Here is a 16,030-nt window from a genome sequence, read left to right on the forward strand (position 1 = left end):
AATATATTACATATTTTAGATTCTTCAAAGTAGCCACCCTTTGCCTTGATGATAGCTTTGCACACTCTTGGCATTCTCTCAACCAGCTTCATGAGGAATGCTTTTCCAACAGTCTTGAAGGAGTTCCCACATACACTGAGCACTCGTTAGCTGCTTTTCCTTCATTCTGCAGTCCAACCTATCCCAAACCATCTCAATTGGGTTGAGATCAGGTGATTGTGGAGGCCAGGTCATCTGATGCAGCACTCCATTACTCCTTTTTTGTAAAATATCCCTTACACAGCCTGGAGGTGTGTTGGGTCATTGTCCCGTTGAAAAACAAATGATAGTCCCACTTAGCCCAAATCAGATGGGATGGTGAATCACTGCAGAATGCTGTGGTAGCCATGCTGGTTAAGTGTGCCTTGAAATCTAAATAAATCACAGTGCCACCAGCAAAGCACCATAACACCTCTGTGCTTTACGGTGGGAAATGCACATGCGGAGATCATCCGTTCACCCACACCGCGTCTCACAAAGACATAGCGGTTGGAACCAAAAATCTCCAATTTGGACTCCAGACCAAAGGACAGATTTCCGCCGGTCTAATGTCCATTGCTCGTGTTCCTTGGCCCAAGCAAGTCTCTTCATCTTATTGGTGTCCTTTTGTAGTGGTTTCTTTGCAGCAATTCGACCATGAAGGCCAGATTCACACAGTCTCCTCTGAACAGTTGATGTTGAGATGTGTCTGAGATGTGTCTGAACTCTGAAGCATTTATTTGGGCTGCAATTTCTGAGGCTGGTTACTCAACTGAACTTATCCTCTGCAGCAGAGGTAACTCTGGGTCCTCATGAGAGCCAGCTTCATCATAGCGCTTGATTGTTTTTGTGACTGCACTTGAAGAAACTTTCAAAGTTCTTGAAATGTTGCGCATTGGCTGACCTTCATGTCTTACAGTAATGATGGACTGTCGTTTCTCTTTGCTATTTGAGCTGTTCTTGCCATAATATAGACTTGGTATTTTACCAAATAGGACTATCTTCTGTATACCACCCCTACCTTGTCACAACACAACTGATTGGCTCAAATGCATCAAGAAGGAAAGAAATTCCACAAATTAACTTTTAAGAAGACACACCTGTTAATTGAAATGCATTCTAGGTGACTACCTCATGAAGCTGGTTGAGAGAATGCAAAGGGTGGCTATTTGAAGAATCTCAAATATAAAATATATTTTGATTTCTTTAACAATTTTTTGATAACTAAATGATGAGTTATTTCATAGTTTTGATGTCTTCACTATTATTCTACAATGTAGAAAATAGTAAAAATAAAAACCCTTGAGTGAGTAGGTGTTCTAAAACTTTTGACCGGTAGTGTGTAAGAAGACTTCTTATTAAGCAATTAATTATTTCCACGTTATTTCAAGTTGTAGTACATTGATTACATATTATATATTAACCATGTCCAGAACAGCACTGTCTGGTTGTCCGTTTACTACACAAAACAAGAGTCAGAATGTGGTACTTTGTGAGTTGTGTTTGTATGTTAGTGTGATTTTGTAACTCTCCAAGTTATGTTTGGCCACAGGTGCTAGATCATGTGAGTTATTCTACCTCGTAGTGTCTTATGCAATGTCAATAATGTGAACAATATGCAAGTCTTGGAGAACAATATAAGTTGACTCTAAAAAAATGTATTTATTATTGAAACCAATGTGAGTTGGTATAGCCTAGTCTTCATTGGGTGTTTGTTACAATTACGCAATGATGTACATATTTATTTTTAGAAGACTACTGAGCATTGCACTTTCTTTTTCTGATCTTGGCACTAGGTTGTAGTCAGTGGTAAGGTTGCCTTGGTATTTAATTTAATTTTGGCAACCATGATTTACGGATGTATTGTTACAATACTGAATTGGCCATACTCAATGAAAGTGAGGAACTTGTTGGATCTCCTTGCTATTTGTTGCTTTTCTGCTGTTTTAAGTAAATCTTGACGTGTAGTTTAGAAGTACAAGATATATTTTATGTTGCCTTTAGTTATTTTAGAAGCATCTGGTCTGGTTACTCTTTCTGATATGTGATGTTACCGTTGATTCACCAGTTTGTCCCTTTTTTACCCAGGTATTTCCATTTTGCCCACTACCTACAGTACCAGTCAAACGTTTGGACACACACAAAACATTCCATGTTTTTTTTCTTTATTTTTACTATTTTCTACATTGTAGAATAATAGTGAAGACATAAACTATGAAATAACACATATGGAATCATGTATGAACCAAAAAAGTGTTAAACAAATCCAAATATATTTGATATTCTTCAAAGTAGCCACCCTTTAACTTGATGACAACGTTGCACACTTGGCATTCTCTCAACCAGCTTCATGAGGTAGTCACCTGGAATGCATTTCAATTAACAGGTGTGCCTCGTTAAGTTCATTTGTGGAATTTCTTTCCTCAATGCGTTTGAGCCAGTCAATGGACATAGACCGGTGGAAATCTGTCCTTTGGTCTGATGAGTCCAAATTTGAGATTTTTGCTTCCTACCCCCATGTCTTTGTGAGACGCAGAGTATGTGAACGGATGATCTCTGCATATGTGGTTTCCGCCGTGAAGCATATAGGAGGTGGTGTAACGGTGCTTTGCTGGTGACACTGTCGTGATTTTATTTAGAATTCAAGGCATACTTAACCAGCATGGCTAACACAGCATTCTGCAGCGATACGCCATCCCATTTGGTTTGCGCTTAGTGGGACTATCATTTGTTTTTCAACAGGACAATAAGCCAAAACACACCTCCGGCTATTTGACCAAGAAGGAGAGCGATGGAGTGTTACGTCAGATGATCTGGCCTCCAGAATCACCTGACCTCAACCCAATTGAGATGGTTTGGGATGAGTTGGACCGCAGAATGAAGGAAAAGCAGCAAACAAGTGCTCAGCGTATGTGGGAACTCCTTCAAGACTGTTGGAAAGTCATTCCTCATGAAGCTGGTTGAGAGAATGCCAAGAGTGTGCAAAGCTGTCATCAAGATAAAGGGTGGCTACTTTGAAGAATCTAAAATATATTTGTATTTGTTTAACACTTTTCTGGTTACTACATGATTCCATATGTAAAAAAAAAAATAATTCATAGTTTTGATCTCTTCAATATTATTTTGCAATGTAGAAAATAGTAAAAATAAAGAATAACCCTTGAATGAGTAGATGTGTGCAAACTTTTGACCGGTACTGTATGTATACACATTGTTGTCAATTTGTTCATAAATTGCACATATTGTACATTTTAATAACATTAACTAAAGATGTAAAGTCAATATATTCACAAATAGACAATAAAGATACCAATTTACAAGGCATTTTATTTTTTTCCAATCCTATGATGTACAAGGCCCAAATAAAGCAGAATTATTTTATAGCCAGTTCTTAAATATTCCAATCCAGTTTCTCTTTGGGTCTTATAAAATTGCTGTCTTGTATCCACTGTAGATGTGCACTGTTTTTGTATATAAGCTTCTGTTTTTTCTTTGATACATGCAGTACTGAGTCATTGCCAGCTGGACCACTAGATTGTAGTACTCTATTCTTTTATATTTCACCTCTTGCTTTTAACCCTTGTTTTCATTCTGTCAGTCAGTATTGTGCAATCCTTGAGGTTTCTCTTTCCCTATACAGTACATATGTTGAGAGAGTGAGAGGAAAAAAAACAACCAAGAAAATAGAATAGTAGTAAATGAGAATGTGAAACCATGGACGGAAATTCCACTGTATAGAAATCAGGTGGTTGACACAATCTTAACCTAATCCTGACTTTCCAGGAACTCCATTCGTTGAGACACAATTAATCAGGAGACATTAACTTTACACCATCCTGCGTATTCTCATATTTTTTCCACTTTGGGCAGTACCCTTTATGGAAAATAACAGATCAGTGAGTGACTACATCAAGTAAAACTTGAGTCACAAATCTCACCAGTTCTCATTTAGAGCATGGACACTTCCTGTCCTTACACACAGTCCTCTCTTGAGTTCTAAGCAGACCCCTTTAAGCAGATCTTCCAGTGTCTCTCTCACAGTCATAGACTTGCTCACACTCTCATAATGTCCCCTCCTCCAGCAGACGGTTGAGGCCAGTGCAGATTTTGGTGAGGTTGGGTTTAAAGGGTCCGTCAGGGTTGTACAGCTGGGTCAGAAGCTCTGGATCGGAGTAATGGTTGAATACATGGTTGATGCGACCATGGGATTTGGGTGTGAGGTGGGAGTCGACTAGCTTCAACAGCAGATCTCTGCATCCTGTCAGGATCTCCGACATTACTGTCTTGTCAAAGGTGAACTCCACCTGAACAAGAAGAAGTGGGAAATAGAGATAGGATAACAATGTTATGTTGTCATCGTCTTATCTGTTTTCATAGAGAATGATGGGCCGTTAATGCATAGTGGTCTATGATCGATTAACTCACTGTAACATTATAGTGTTATGCAAGGTGCCGGCATGTTTACCTCATAGAAGCTGATGGCTGTCATGGCTCCTTGATGCAGCTTCTTCTTGAAGTCCTGGGCCAGACTCAGCTCCTCTGGGCTGAAACGGTTGTGTCTGAACAGCACGCCAATCTTCACTGCTATCTTGATCAGGTCCTTCACCACCTTCTGGGCCTCTGAGCGGTTGCCTGAATACTCTTTGGAAACTCGGTAGAGCTCGTCCAGGATCTCACTACTGGTGTCGTCTATGAACATATGGACCACAGACTTGTTGGCCATGTGGCTGAGGATCTTCTTCTGGGCCTGCATGGCCATATCCTTGGAACTGAACGACTCCATCCTTACCTGGGGGTTGGGAGAGAGAAGTGAGCAGAGATAGCTTATCATGTTATTTCTAACTCCTAGCTCAGCCGTGCCACAGGATCTCCCTCAGTTCAGTTTTCTGGGATTTTTGTTTTCATATCACGGAGAATCCAACTGAGACATCAAGGGGATGTTCCATGGGTAATACTAGTGGTGGAAAAAGTACCCAATTGTCATACTTGAGTAAAAGTAAAGACACCTTAAAAGAAAATGACTCAAGTGAAAGTTACCTAGTAAAATACTACTTGAGTAAAAATCTAAAAGTATTTGGTTTTAAATGTACTTAAGTATCAAAAGTAAATGTAATTGCTAAAATATACTCAAGTATCAAAAGTAAAAGTATAAATCATTTTAAATTCCTTATATAAAGCAAATCAGATGGCATAATTTTCTTGTTTTTTTAATTTACGGATAACCAGGGGCATGGTCCAACACTCAGACATCATTTACAAACAAAGCGTGTTTAGTGAGTCTGCCAAATCAGAGGGGGTAGGGATTACCAGGGATGTTCTCTTGATAAGTGTGTGAATTAGACAATTTTCCTGCCCTGCTAAGCATTCAAAATGTAATGAGTACTTTTGGTTGTCAGGGAAAATATATGGAGTAAAACGTACATCTTCTTTAGGAATGTAGTGAAATAAAAGTTGCTGGTTAATTGTGCCATATATTAATAGTATTAATAGTAAAGTACAAATACCCTAAAAAACTACTTAAGCAGTACTTATTTTAGTACTTTACACCACTGGGAATTACCCACCGAGGCTACAGCCTCACCCCACACCGTGTCCCTGTCAGGGGAGTGAAGATACAGAGCGCTAGCCCTCATGGGAGGACATGAGTGCACCTACATCACGTAAACACACAAAACTGTTGCACCACACACCGTTTAACAGGACGAGTGTCATTGCAGCTTTGTCCTGCAGCAGGTCCTGTGTTGCAGGTTCATTTGATGTATTCAATTTCAAATGAACACAGTAGGTTCTGTGGTACACCTATGGAATTGGGCCTAACCTAAATGTAACACATAGTCTAATGCTCAGAAGGTACCACTTTCTAGTATAAGCCTTTATACATGGATGAAATAGATAATTATTTGTGTATCTTTACATTGTGGCCACATCATTTCGACATCATTTTCAACATTGTAAAAATGGGTATGAACTATGTATAAAAGGTTACACAATTCCTACCATTGGTTTCTGTTACATGTCGAGAGCATACACAATCATCCTGTGGTGATCATTTCCACTTAAGGCCTGTGTGGACAAGTATGTGAGAGGCAGGTAGGCTGAATAGCTCAGGCAGGTTTCTACAAGTGCTCCTAGATTGCATCAGAACAGGGGGAATGGAGCAAGTCATGGTCCTAGACCCAATGGCTATCCTTCACTCTTAGAAAAAAGCGTTATTCAGCAATGCCCCCATAGGAAAAACTATTTTTGGTTACTGGTAGAACCCTTTGGCATTCCATATAGAACCCCCTCTGGAAAGCATTCTCCATGGAACCCAAAAGGGTTCTATCTGAAACCAAAAGGGTTCTACCTGGAAACAAAAATGGTTCTCCTATAGGGACAGTTATAGAAAGCACATTTTTTTCTGAGTGTATATTTACTGTATTGGAATCCTCCCTTAGGCAAAAGGTTTTACTTTGAGGCATCCTTTAAGTGGCAACAAGGCTTTCACACATCTGGGTCTTTTTTTAAATCGCTTCAGGTCCCGTATTCACAAAGAGTCTCAGAGTCCTGATCTAGGATCTGTTTAAGCTTTTAGAAAGTAATGAAACAGATTATATTTACTGACAGGAAATGGTCCTACGTCAGCACTCCTATTATGAAAGGCTTTATGAATACGGGTCCAGGTGTGTGTGTAGTAGTGCATGCGTGTGTGATCCAAATGACTGTCATCTGTCTGACTCACAATTGATGCAGTAAGCACTAAACACAAATGACTTTTCTGCCAATAAATCAAATGATCCTGACATACTAATAGGCTATGTTCCATAATCAGCAAACACACATCTCCCATTTGACATCCCACTGGGTTTTTATTACATGCATATCCAGTGTCACATTTCTAATAGTACGCTCCAGGACAAAGCCTCCGCTCTCTGTGGGAACATTCATTAGATTAATTTCCCTTAACGATGATAATGGAAGTGGAACAGCATGATAGCTATTTCAGATTCACTCTCAATCGCATTCCAATGCAGAAAAGCCCAGTGGGGATTGAGAGACGTGCATCAGCCATCTATCCTCCCTGCAGAAATATGGAGCTCCAGCTGGAGACAGCTGGCTTTTTGGATGGGCTTAAAGGAAAGTTCACTCTGTTTATTTGACTAGTCTGCTAAGTCAATTGTTTAAAGGATAAATATAATTTTTGGGTTGTCTTCATGTGACAGTCCAGAGTACAATGAAAAACCACTCTCCTGATATGGACAGCACAGGGCGGACTGATAATGCTTTTTATGTTTACACAGTTCATGTGGAGTACAGCAACAATGACCATGTACACATTTAGAGAGCACTCAAGAAGGTCAATTTGAGTTCTGTCCATTAGGCTACGGATGAAAGAGCACTAACTTCTCCATTAACAATAGGAACCAATTTTATGAAACCAGACATTATTCCACTTTCAGGAATGGGAAAAGCCAAGCAATGTGGGTCTTCCATGACTCCAGTGTTAGGAGGGCTGGTTGTGTGGATCAAGAAGAGCTGTGCTGACTGACTTGGAGATAGTGATCGCTGATTGGAAGATTATGCGCAGGGGGGCGGGGTGGGAGAGGTAAATATTTAGCATTCCGTAGATGACTGCTGTGTGTGTGTGTGTGTGTGTGTGTGTGTGTGTGTGTGTGTGTGTGTGTGTGTGTGTGTGTGTGTGTGTGTGTGTGCGCGCCCAGGTAAATCCTCTGGACTCCCACAGGGCTTAGCAGGGGAATTGTGGGCTCCCTTCGACTTCCCTAGACAGAATGTGACTTCTACTCCTGCTATTACAAAGCACCAGGTCAAGCAGACATGTTCCACTAACACTAGCCCTAAAGGCTTATGTCACCCGCTGCCTGTCACCAGACTTGAGTGGTATTATGGGGCAATGAGGCCTCCCAGTTCTTAAAGTGTCTATTCAGAAGGGAGAAATGTTCAGGGTATTTCAGATAGAAGTATATCATATAGGCTGGGCATGACTTTTAATCATACAAACAGAGTATATACGCAGTTCTACCACCTCATTGAACACACTCCTGGTGGCATTATCCTAAGCTCAGGTCCAGGCCTTTCTTTTCAACAGAGGACCTCACAAAGTGTGGAACTTTCCAGTTTTTCTCTCAGCATTTAGTTGGTATGGGTTTCTAGATCAGGATATGTCCTGTGTGTGTGCAGGTTCAGCATGTGGCACAATAATGGACCAAAAACTGGCATCACAACAGTATTGCTTCATTAACAATGGTGTTGGACTGAATGCTTGCTGTTTGATGCTGGCAGTTTTTCATTCAAAATTGTTCATACAGTATGATTTTTGTAACGTTTCTCAAAGTCTTTGAAGAGTTGTTGTTCAAGACCGACACACAACTCTGCTGGCTTATTAAGGAAGCGAAACAGCAGTTGGTTTGTGGTGACCAGTTTTGTTTTTACCCCTTACTGTGTTGTCCAACACATTGCTGTGTCATTTCCATGTCTTTGTCTTTCGCTCTGACTGGCTCTCTGGCACTCTCAATCCGTGTAGACTAGTAGAGGAAAAGAAAGTCCACAGCTTGTTTGATTGTGCAAGCTCCACCAGGCACAGATGGTTTCTCTCCTCAGTTATACAGCTGTCTGTCAGGACTGGGTTCCGTTTGTACCTGTTCCAGCATGACTCTGAGTGAACATACAGTGCACGTCTCCCAAGTCGAGTGTAAGTTACAAAAGTATCGAAGAGGAATTCACACATGATCTTATTTGGTCCTTCAGTACCACCTTCCTTCTCACTTTATCCACATAGGCTTAAACTGTATTGAAAGATGTAACAAAAAAACGACACGCTCGCTACAATAATAACACAAGTGTTATATTTGCAAGAGTGTATGTTATTTCTGTCAAAGGTAGAGCTATCTGTGCATAGGAAAGACATGGCTGAGTTATCAGAAAGCCCTGAGAGTCTTCTTACCTGTGTATGCCTGAGAGAGTCCTCCCCTCCCTCCTTCGTGTCAAACGTCTCAGTCCCCACGGCACGCGGCTCAGGTTGTCAGCATTGAGCACGCGTTAATGGAATCCCTTCATCTTACCAGGTGAAAATAAAATCCCTCTGTGTCTCGTCTATCTGTGCTGCTCGCCACCGTCTCAAAATAAATGTCAGTTTGTACTTCCTTGAGGAACTAAATTGCTATGACACACCCCTTAGTGTGTTTCTCTCTCTTTCCTTCTCTCTCTCTATCTCTCTCTCTCTTGTATTTCCCTCTAAAATTCAAATTAAAACTTTTGTTCCACTTCAAACTACAGTATCTCTCTCTTGCTTTCCTTCCTCTTCATACTTTATCAGTCTCCCTGTTTCTTTTTGTTTCTCTCTCTCATCCACTCTGTTCCTCTCTCACTCTCTCTCTCTCACTCTCTCTCTCTCTCGCTCTCTCTCTGTCTCTATCTCTGTCTTTGTCTATCTCTCACTCTCTCTCTGACTCTCTCTCTCGCTCTCCCTCCCTCTATCTGCTGACAGTGGGCCTCTGCTTGTCCTGACAAGTGAAAACCCCAGAAAGAATTTAGCAATAATCCAACGTTTGAAAGGGGAGCGGCTTAACCCTTTTTGTGTTCACCATTGCAGGAATGCAGCTTCTGTCAGCAATGGACTCCATGTCACATCTGCTCTTCAGCAACATATAAATTCATATAGTTCATCTGTTAATCCTAAACCTTTAACATTTTCACTGCTTTACTTTTGTCATTGTAATTTTGACCCTGGCAACATAGTAGAGTATTAAGGGATTATACCGTATGGAGTATGTACTGTATTATAACTACATTGGCAGGAATGAACAGTATTTCAAAATACTGAGTTCACATTGGTTTGAAATGGAGGGAAGTCAGTAAAAGCTGATGACTATATAAGACCTATTTACCAGTTGTGTTTGCATTGGTTGCCATAGATTTTATCTCTCCTCGTGTTGGCTTAGTTTCAATTGATGTTGAATTTGTGAAAAGCAAATACATAGACATAGGTAGACCGGGGTAATAGTACTTGACAGTGCATTGTGAGTCTACACATCCGTTGCACATTCTTCACATGCTGCCTTAAAATACAATCTAAAAAGGCATTAAATTAGATTTACGTGAAATAAAATTATAAGATATTTCCAAATGAATTCTTTTTTTTAAAGAAGAAAAAAAAGATGTCTTGATTGTGTGTCTTCACACCCCAGAGTTAACACTTAGTGGAAGCATCTTTGGCAGTCATTACAGCTGTGAATCATAAGAGTCTACCAACCTTGCACAACTCTTAGGGTAAGGTATATCCATTGTTTTTGTCACAATTGCTCAAGCTCAGTAAATTTGTTTTGGAATCATTGATGGACAAGCATATTTAAGTCAGAACTGACATTGGACCACTCAGAAACACTCAACATTTTGTCATTAACATTTGTGTAATTGTTCCTCTAAACCCTCTATACCAGGGTTAGGTTTCTATAAGAGTGAGGCAGGTTTTCCTCAATTTTCCCCAAATATTGATCTTGTTTCATCACTGCAACTCCCCAACGGGCTCGGGAGGCGAAGGTCGAGTCATGCGTCCTCCAAAACATGACCCGCCAAACTGCACTTCTTAACAACCGCGTTTCGTAGGAAACACCGTTCAACTGACGACTGAAGTCAGCCTGCAGGCGCCCGGGCCCGCCACAAGGAGTCCCTAGAGCACAATGAGGCAAGTAAAGCCCCCCCGGCCACTAGCAAATGTATATTACAGATATCCTAGTCTTGGATCTTTAGTTATAAAGGGGGTGAATTTTATCAATCTCAACAATTCCTACTAAGGGAAGTGTGTTTTGTGTTTACACTGACCACAATTCATGAATGCTCTGATTCATACAGGCCTGGCCATTCCCTGATTCAAAAGCACTCTGTTTATCTGTAGGTTTATGTGAATGACATCCAGCTGGACCAAACAGCCTGCTGAGGCTCAACCCATAAAAAAATCTCCATCCAATGGGGCTAAGGCCTTTGAGCCAATGATTGTTTTCATGTGTCAGGGTGAGAGGTCAGACCAAGGCCCAGGTGAACTGAAGGGAGAGTCTGAACGGATACAAGCCTACAGAGTGTGCAGTGGGGATTCAAAGACACCTGCACCTTTGTGTTTATTTTCTCTTTCCTCCGGCAAGAAATTAACTGACTAGAGATAGTGAACTGCAACTGCAAAAGTGGGCCTGTCACCATGGCAACAGACAGGAAATAGGGCTTAAGCGGTTTCCTGACGGCTTCCTCTTAATCATGTAATGACATCTCCCTCAGAAATGTCTACAAGGAGAGTTCAGATGTGTGTGTGTGTGTGTGTGTGTGTGTGTGTGTGTGTGGTAGGTAGGTCTGTAGCACTCACTAACCCTTAAGTATTCATACCCCTTGACTTGTAATCCATTTTGAATTCAGGCTGTAACAACAAAATGTGGAACAACTTTTTTTACCCTTCTACACACAATACCGCATAATGACAAAGTGAAAAGAATGTTTTTAGAAATTTGACAAAGTGAAAACATGTTTTTAGAAATTTGACAAAGTGAAAACATGTTTTTAGAAATGTTAGCACATTTATTGAAAATGAAATACAGAAATATCTCCTTCACATACACTACCGATCAAAAGTTTGGGGTCACTTAGAAATGTCCTTGTTTTTGAAAGAAAAGCAAAAACCTGTGTCTATTAAAATAACATCAAATTGATCAGAAATACAGTGTAGACATTGTTAATGTTGTAAATGACTATTGTAGCTGGAAACAGCAGATTTTTTTATGGAATATCTACATAGGCGTACAGAGGCCCATTATCAGCAACCATCACTCCTGTGTTCCAATGGCACGTTGTGTTAGCTAATCCAAGTTATCATTTTAAAAGGCTAATTGAGCATTAAAAAACCCTTTTGCAATTATGTTAGAAAACTGCTGTTCTGATTAAAGTAGCAATAAAACGGGCCTTCTTTAGACTAGTTAAGTATCTGGAGTATCAAATCAAATCAAACTTTATTTGTCACATGCACCAAATACAACAAGTGTAGACTTTACCGTGAAATGCTTACTTACAAGCCCTTAACCAACAGTGCAGTTCAAGAAGAAGAAAATATTTACCAAGTAGACTCAAATAAAAAGTAATAATAAAAAGTAACACAATAAGAATAACGAGGCTATATACAGGGGCACCGGTACCGAGTCAGTGTGCGGGGGTACAGGCTAGTTGAGGTAATCTGTACATGTAGGTTGAGGCGAAGTTACTATGCATAGGTAACAACCAAACAGCGAGTAGCCGCAGTGTACAAAAGGGAGAAGGGGGAGGGGGGGGGGGGGGTCAATGTAAATTGTCCGGTGGTGATTTTATGAATTGTTCAGCAGTCTTATGGCTTGGGGGTAGATGCTGTTGAGGAGCCTTTTGGTCCTAGACTTGGCGCTCTGGTACCTCTTGCCGTACGTTAGCAGAGAGAACAGTCTATAACTTGGGTGACTGGAGTCCCTGACAATTTTATGGGCTTTCCTCTGACAGCGCCTTTTATATAGGTCCTGGATGGCAGGAAGCTTGGCCCCAGTGATGTACTGGGCCGTTCACACTACCCTCTGTAGCGCCTTACGGTCAGATGCCGAGCAGTTGCCATACCAGGCGACGATGCAACCGGTCAGGATGCTCTCGATGGTGCAGCTGTAGAACCTTTTGAGGATCTGGGGACCCATGCCAAGTCCTTTCAGTCTCCTGAGGGGGAAAAGGTTTTGTTGTGCCCTCTTCACGACTGTCTTGGTATGTTCGGACCATGATAGTTTGTTGGTGAAGTGGACACCAAGGAACTTGAAACTCTCGACCCGCTCCAGTACAACCACGTCGATGTTAATGGGGGCCAGTTCGGCCCGCCTTTTCCTGTAGTCCACGATCAGCTCCTTTGTCTTGCTCACATAGAGGGAGAGGTTGTTGTCCTGGCACCACACTGCCAGTTCTCTGACCTCCTCCCTATAGGCCATCTCATCATTGTTGGTGATCAGGCCTATCACTGTTGTGTCGTCAGCAAACTTAATGATGGTGTTGGAGTCGGGGGCCCCAGTGTTAAGGATCAGCGTGGCAGATGTGTTGTTTCCTACTCTTACCACCTGGGGGCGGCTCGTCAGGAAGTCCAGGATCCAGTTGCAGAGGGATGTGTTTATTCCCAGAGTCCTTAGCTTAGTGATGAGCTTCGTGGGCACTATGGTGTTGAACGCTGAGCTGTAGTCATTGAACATCACTCTCACATAGGTGTTCCTTTTGTCCGGGTGAGAAAGGGCAGTGTTGAGTGCGATTGAGATTGCGTCATCTGTGGATCTGTTGGGGCGGTATGCTAATTGGAGTGGGTCTAGGGTGTCCGGGAGGATGCTGTTGATGTGAGCCATGAAAAGCCTTTCAAAGCAATTCCTGGCTACCGACGTGAGTGCCACGGGGCGATAATCATTTAGGCAGGTTACCGTCGCTTTCTTGGGCACAGGGACTATGGTGGTCTGCTTGAAACATGTAGGTGTTTCAGACTCGGTCAGGGAGAGGTTGAAAATGTCAGTGAAGACACTTGACAGTTGGTCTGCGCATGCTTTGAGTACACGTCCTGGTAATCCATCTGGCTGAGCGGCTTTGTGAATGTTGACCTGTTTTAAAGGTCTTGCTCACATCGGCTACCGAGAGCGTTATCACACAGTCGTTCAGAACAGCTGGTGCTCTCGTGCATGCTTCAGTGTTCCTTGCCTTGAAGCGAGCATAAAAGGCATTTAGCTCGTCTGGTAGGCTTGCGTCACTGGGCAGCTCGCAGATGAGTTTCCCTTTGTAGTCCGTAATAGTTTTCAAGCCCTGCCACATCCAACGAGCGTCAGAGCCAATGTAGTAGGATGCAATCTTAACTTCTATGGGCTCAGCCAGTGGAATCGCGTGGCGCGAAATACAAATACCTCAAAAATGCTATAACTTCAATTTCTCAAACATATGACTATTTTACACCATTTTAAAGACAAGACTCTCGTTAACCTGTTAGGGCTAGGGGGCAGTATTGACACGGCCGGATAAAAAACGTACCCGATTTAATCTGGTTACTACTCCTACCCAGTAACTAGAATATGCATATAATTATTGGCTTTGGATAGAAAACACCCTAAAGTTTCTAAAACTGTTTGAATGGTGTCTGTGAGTATAACAGAACTCATATGGCAGGCAAAAACCTGAGAGGATTATATATGGGAAGTGGCCTGTCTGACAAGTTGTTGTTCATCTTGGCTCTTTTTATTGAAGACTGAGGATCTTTGCTCTAACGTGACACTTCCTACGGCTCCCATAGGCTCTCAGAGCCCGGGAAAAAGCTGAACGATATCGAGGCAGCCTCTGGCTGAAACACATTATCGCTTTTGGCAAGTGGCCGATCAGAGTACTATGGGCTTAGGCGCGTGCCCGAGTCGACCCCATTCTTTATTTTCTTTCGTCTGTTTACCTAAATGCAGATTCCCGGTCGGAATATTATCGCTTTTTTACGAGAAAAATGGCATAAAAATTGATTTTAAACAGGGGTTGACATGCTTCGAAGTACGGTAATGGAATATTTAGAATTTTTTTTGTCACGAAATGCGCCATGCTCGTAACCCTTATTTACCCTTTCGGATAGTGTCTTGAACGCACAAACAAAACGCCGCTATTTGGATATAACAATGGATTATTTGGGACCAAACCAACATTTTTCATTGAAGTAGAAGTCCTGGGAGTGCATTCTGATGAAGAACACCAAAGGTAATAACATTTTTCTTATAGTAAATCTGACTTTGGTGAGTGCTAAAATTGCTGGGTGTCTAAATAGCTAGCCCTGTGATGCCGGGCTATCTACTTAGAATATTGCAAAATGTGCTTTCACTGAAAAGCTATTTTAAAATCGGACATATCGAGTGCATCGAGGAGTTCTGTATCTATAATTCTTAAAATAATTGTTATGCTTTTTGTGAACGTTTATCGTGAGTAATTTAGTAAATTCACCGGAAGTTTGCGGGGGGTATGCTAGTTCTGAACGTCACATGCTAATGTAAAAAGCTGTTTTTTGATATAAATATTAACTTGATTGAACAAAACATGCATGTATTGTATAACATAATGTCCTAGGTGTGTCATCTGATGAAGATCATCAAAGGTTAGTGCTGCATTTAGCTGTCTTCTGGGTTTTTGTGACATTATATGCTAGCTTGAAAAATGGGTGTCTGATTATTTCTGGCTGGGTACTCTTCTGACATAATCTAATGTTTTGCTTTCGTTGTAAAGCCTTTTTGAAATCGGACAGTGTGGTTAGATTAACGAGAGTCTTGTCTTTAAAATGGTGTAAAATAGTCATATGTTTGAAAAATTGAAGTTTTTGCATTTTTGAGGTATTTGAATAACGCGCCACGGGATTACACTGGCTGTTGAGTAGGTGGGACGCAAGCGTCCCACCTAGCCCATAGAGGTTAATCTAACCACATTGTCCGATTTCAAAAAGGCTCACAAGTTCTCAACTGGCAGCTTCATTAAATAGAACGCGCACAACACCAGTCTCAATGTCAACATTGAAGAGGCGACTCCAGGATAAGCTGGCCTTCTTTTTCAGGACCCTGTCTTTCAAAGATAATTCGTAAAAATTCAAATAACTTCACACATCTTCATTGTAAAGGGTTTAAACAATGTTTCCCATGCTTGTTCAATGAACCAGACACTAACAGTTTACAGACGGTAGGCAATTAACGTCACAGTTATGAAAACTTAGGACACTAAAGAGGCCTTTCTACTGACTGAAAAACACCAAAAGAAAGATACCCAGGGTGCCTGCTCATCTGCGTGAACGTGCCTAGGGCATGCTGCAATGAGGCATGAGGACTGCAGATGTGGCCAGGGCAATAAATTACAATGTCCGTACTGTGAGACGCCTAAGACAGCGCTACAGGGAGACAGGACGGACAGCTGATCATCCTCGCAGTGGCAGACCACGTATAACAACACCTGCACAGGATCGATACATCCGAACATCACACCTGCGGGACAG

The 16,030-nt window shown here is 41.5% G+C and overlaps 1 protein-coding gene across 1 annotated transcript; it reads right to left on the reverse strand.

The window, feature by feature from the left end:
- Positions 1–3,325: 3,325 nt before the first annotated feature.
- Positions 3,326–9,448, reverse strand: tnfaip8l2b (tumor necrosis factor, alpha-induced protein 8-like 2b). Its single transcript, XM_014200830.2, has 3 exons — positions 8,960–9,448; positions 4,484–4,807; positions 3,326–4,322 (listed from the first exon to the last, which is right to left on the reverse strand). The coding sequence occupies exons 2-3, from the start codon at positions 4,799–4,801 to the stop codon at positions 4,080–4,082; spliced, it is 561 nt and encodes a 186-aa protein (XP_014056305.1). The 5' UTR covers positions 4,802–4,807; positions 8,960–9,448; the 3' UTR covers positions 3,326–4,079.
- Between the last annotated feature and the right edge of the window lie 6,582 nt (positions 9,449–16,030).

This window comes from Salmo salar, chromosome ssa05 (assembly GCF_905237065.1).
Source record: "Salmo salar chromosome ssa05, Ssal_v3.1, whole genome shotgun sequence".
Lineage (NCBI taxonomy): Eukaryota > Metazoa > Chordata > Actinopteri > Salmoniformes > Salmonidae > Salmo > Salmo salar.

What these genes read in the sequence shown, in the direction of transcription:
- tnfaip8l2b (XM_014200830.2), bottom strand. Translation starts at nt 4,801, where the DNA reads ATGGAGTCGTTCAGTTCCAAGGATATGGCCATGCAGGCCCAGAAGAAG. An exon ending in CAGCCATCAGCTTCTATGAG is followed by an intron (nt 4,323 to 4,483) that starts GTAAACATGCCG and finishes CTTCTTGTTCAG; the next exon opens with GTGGAGTTCACCTTTGACAA.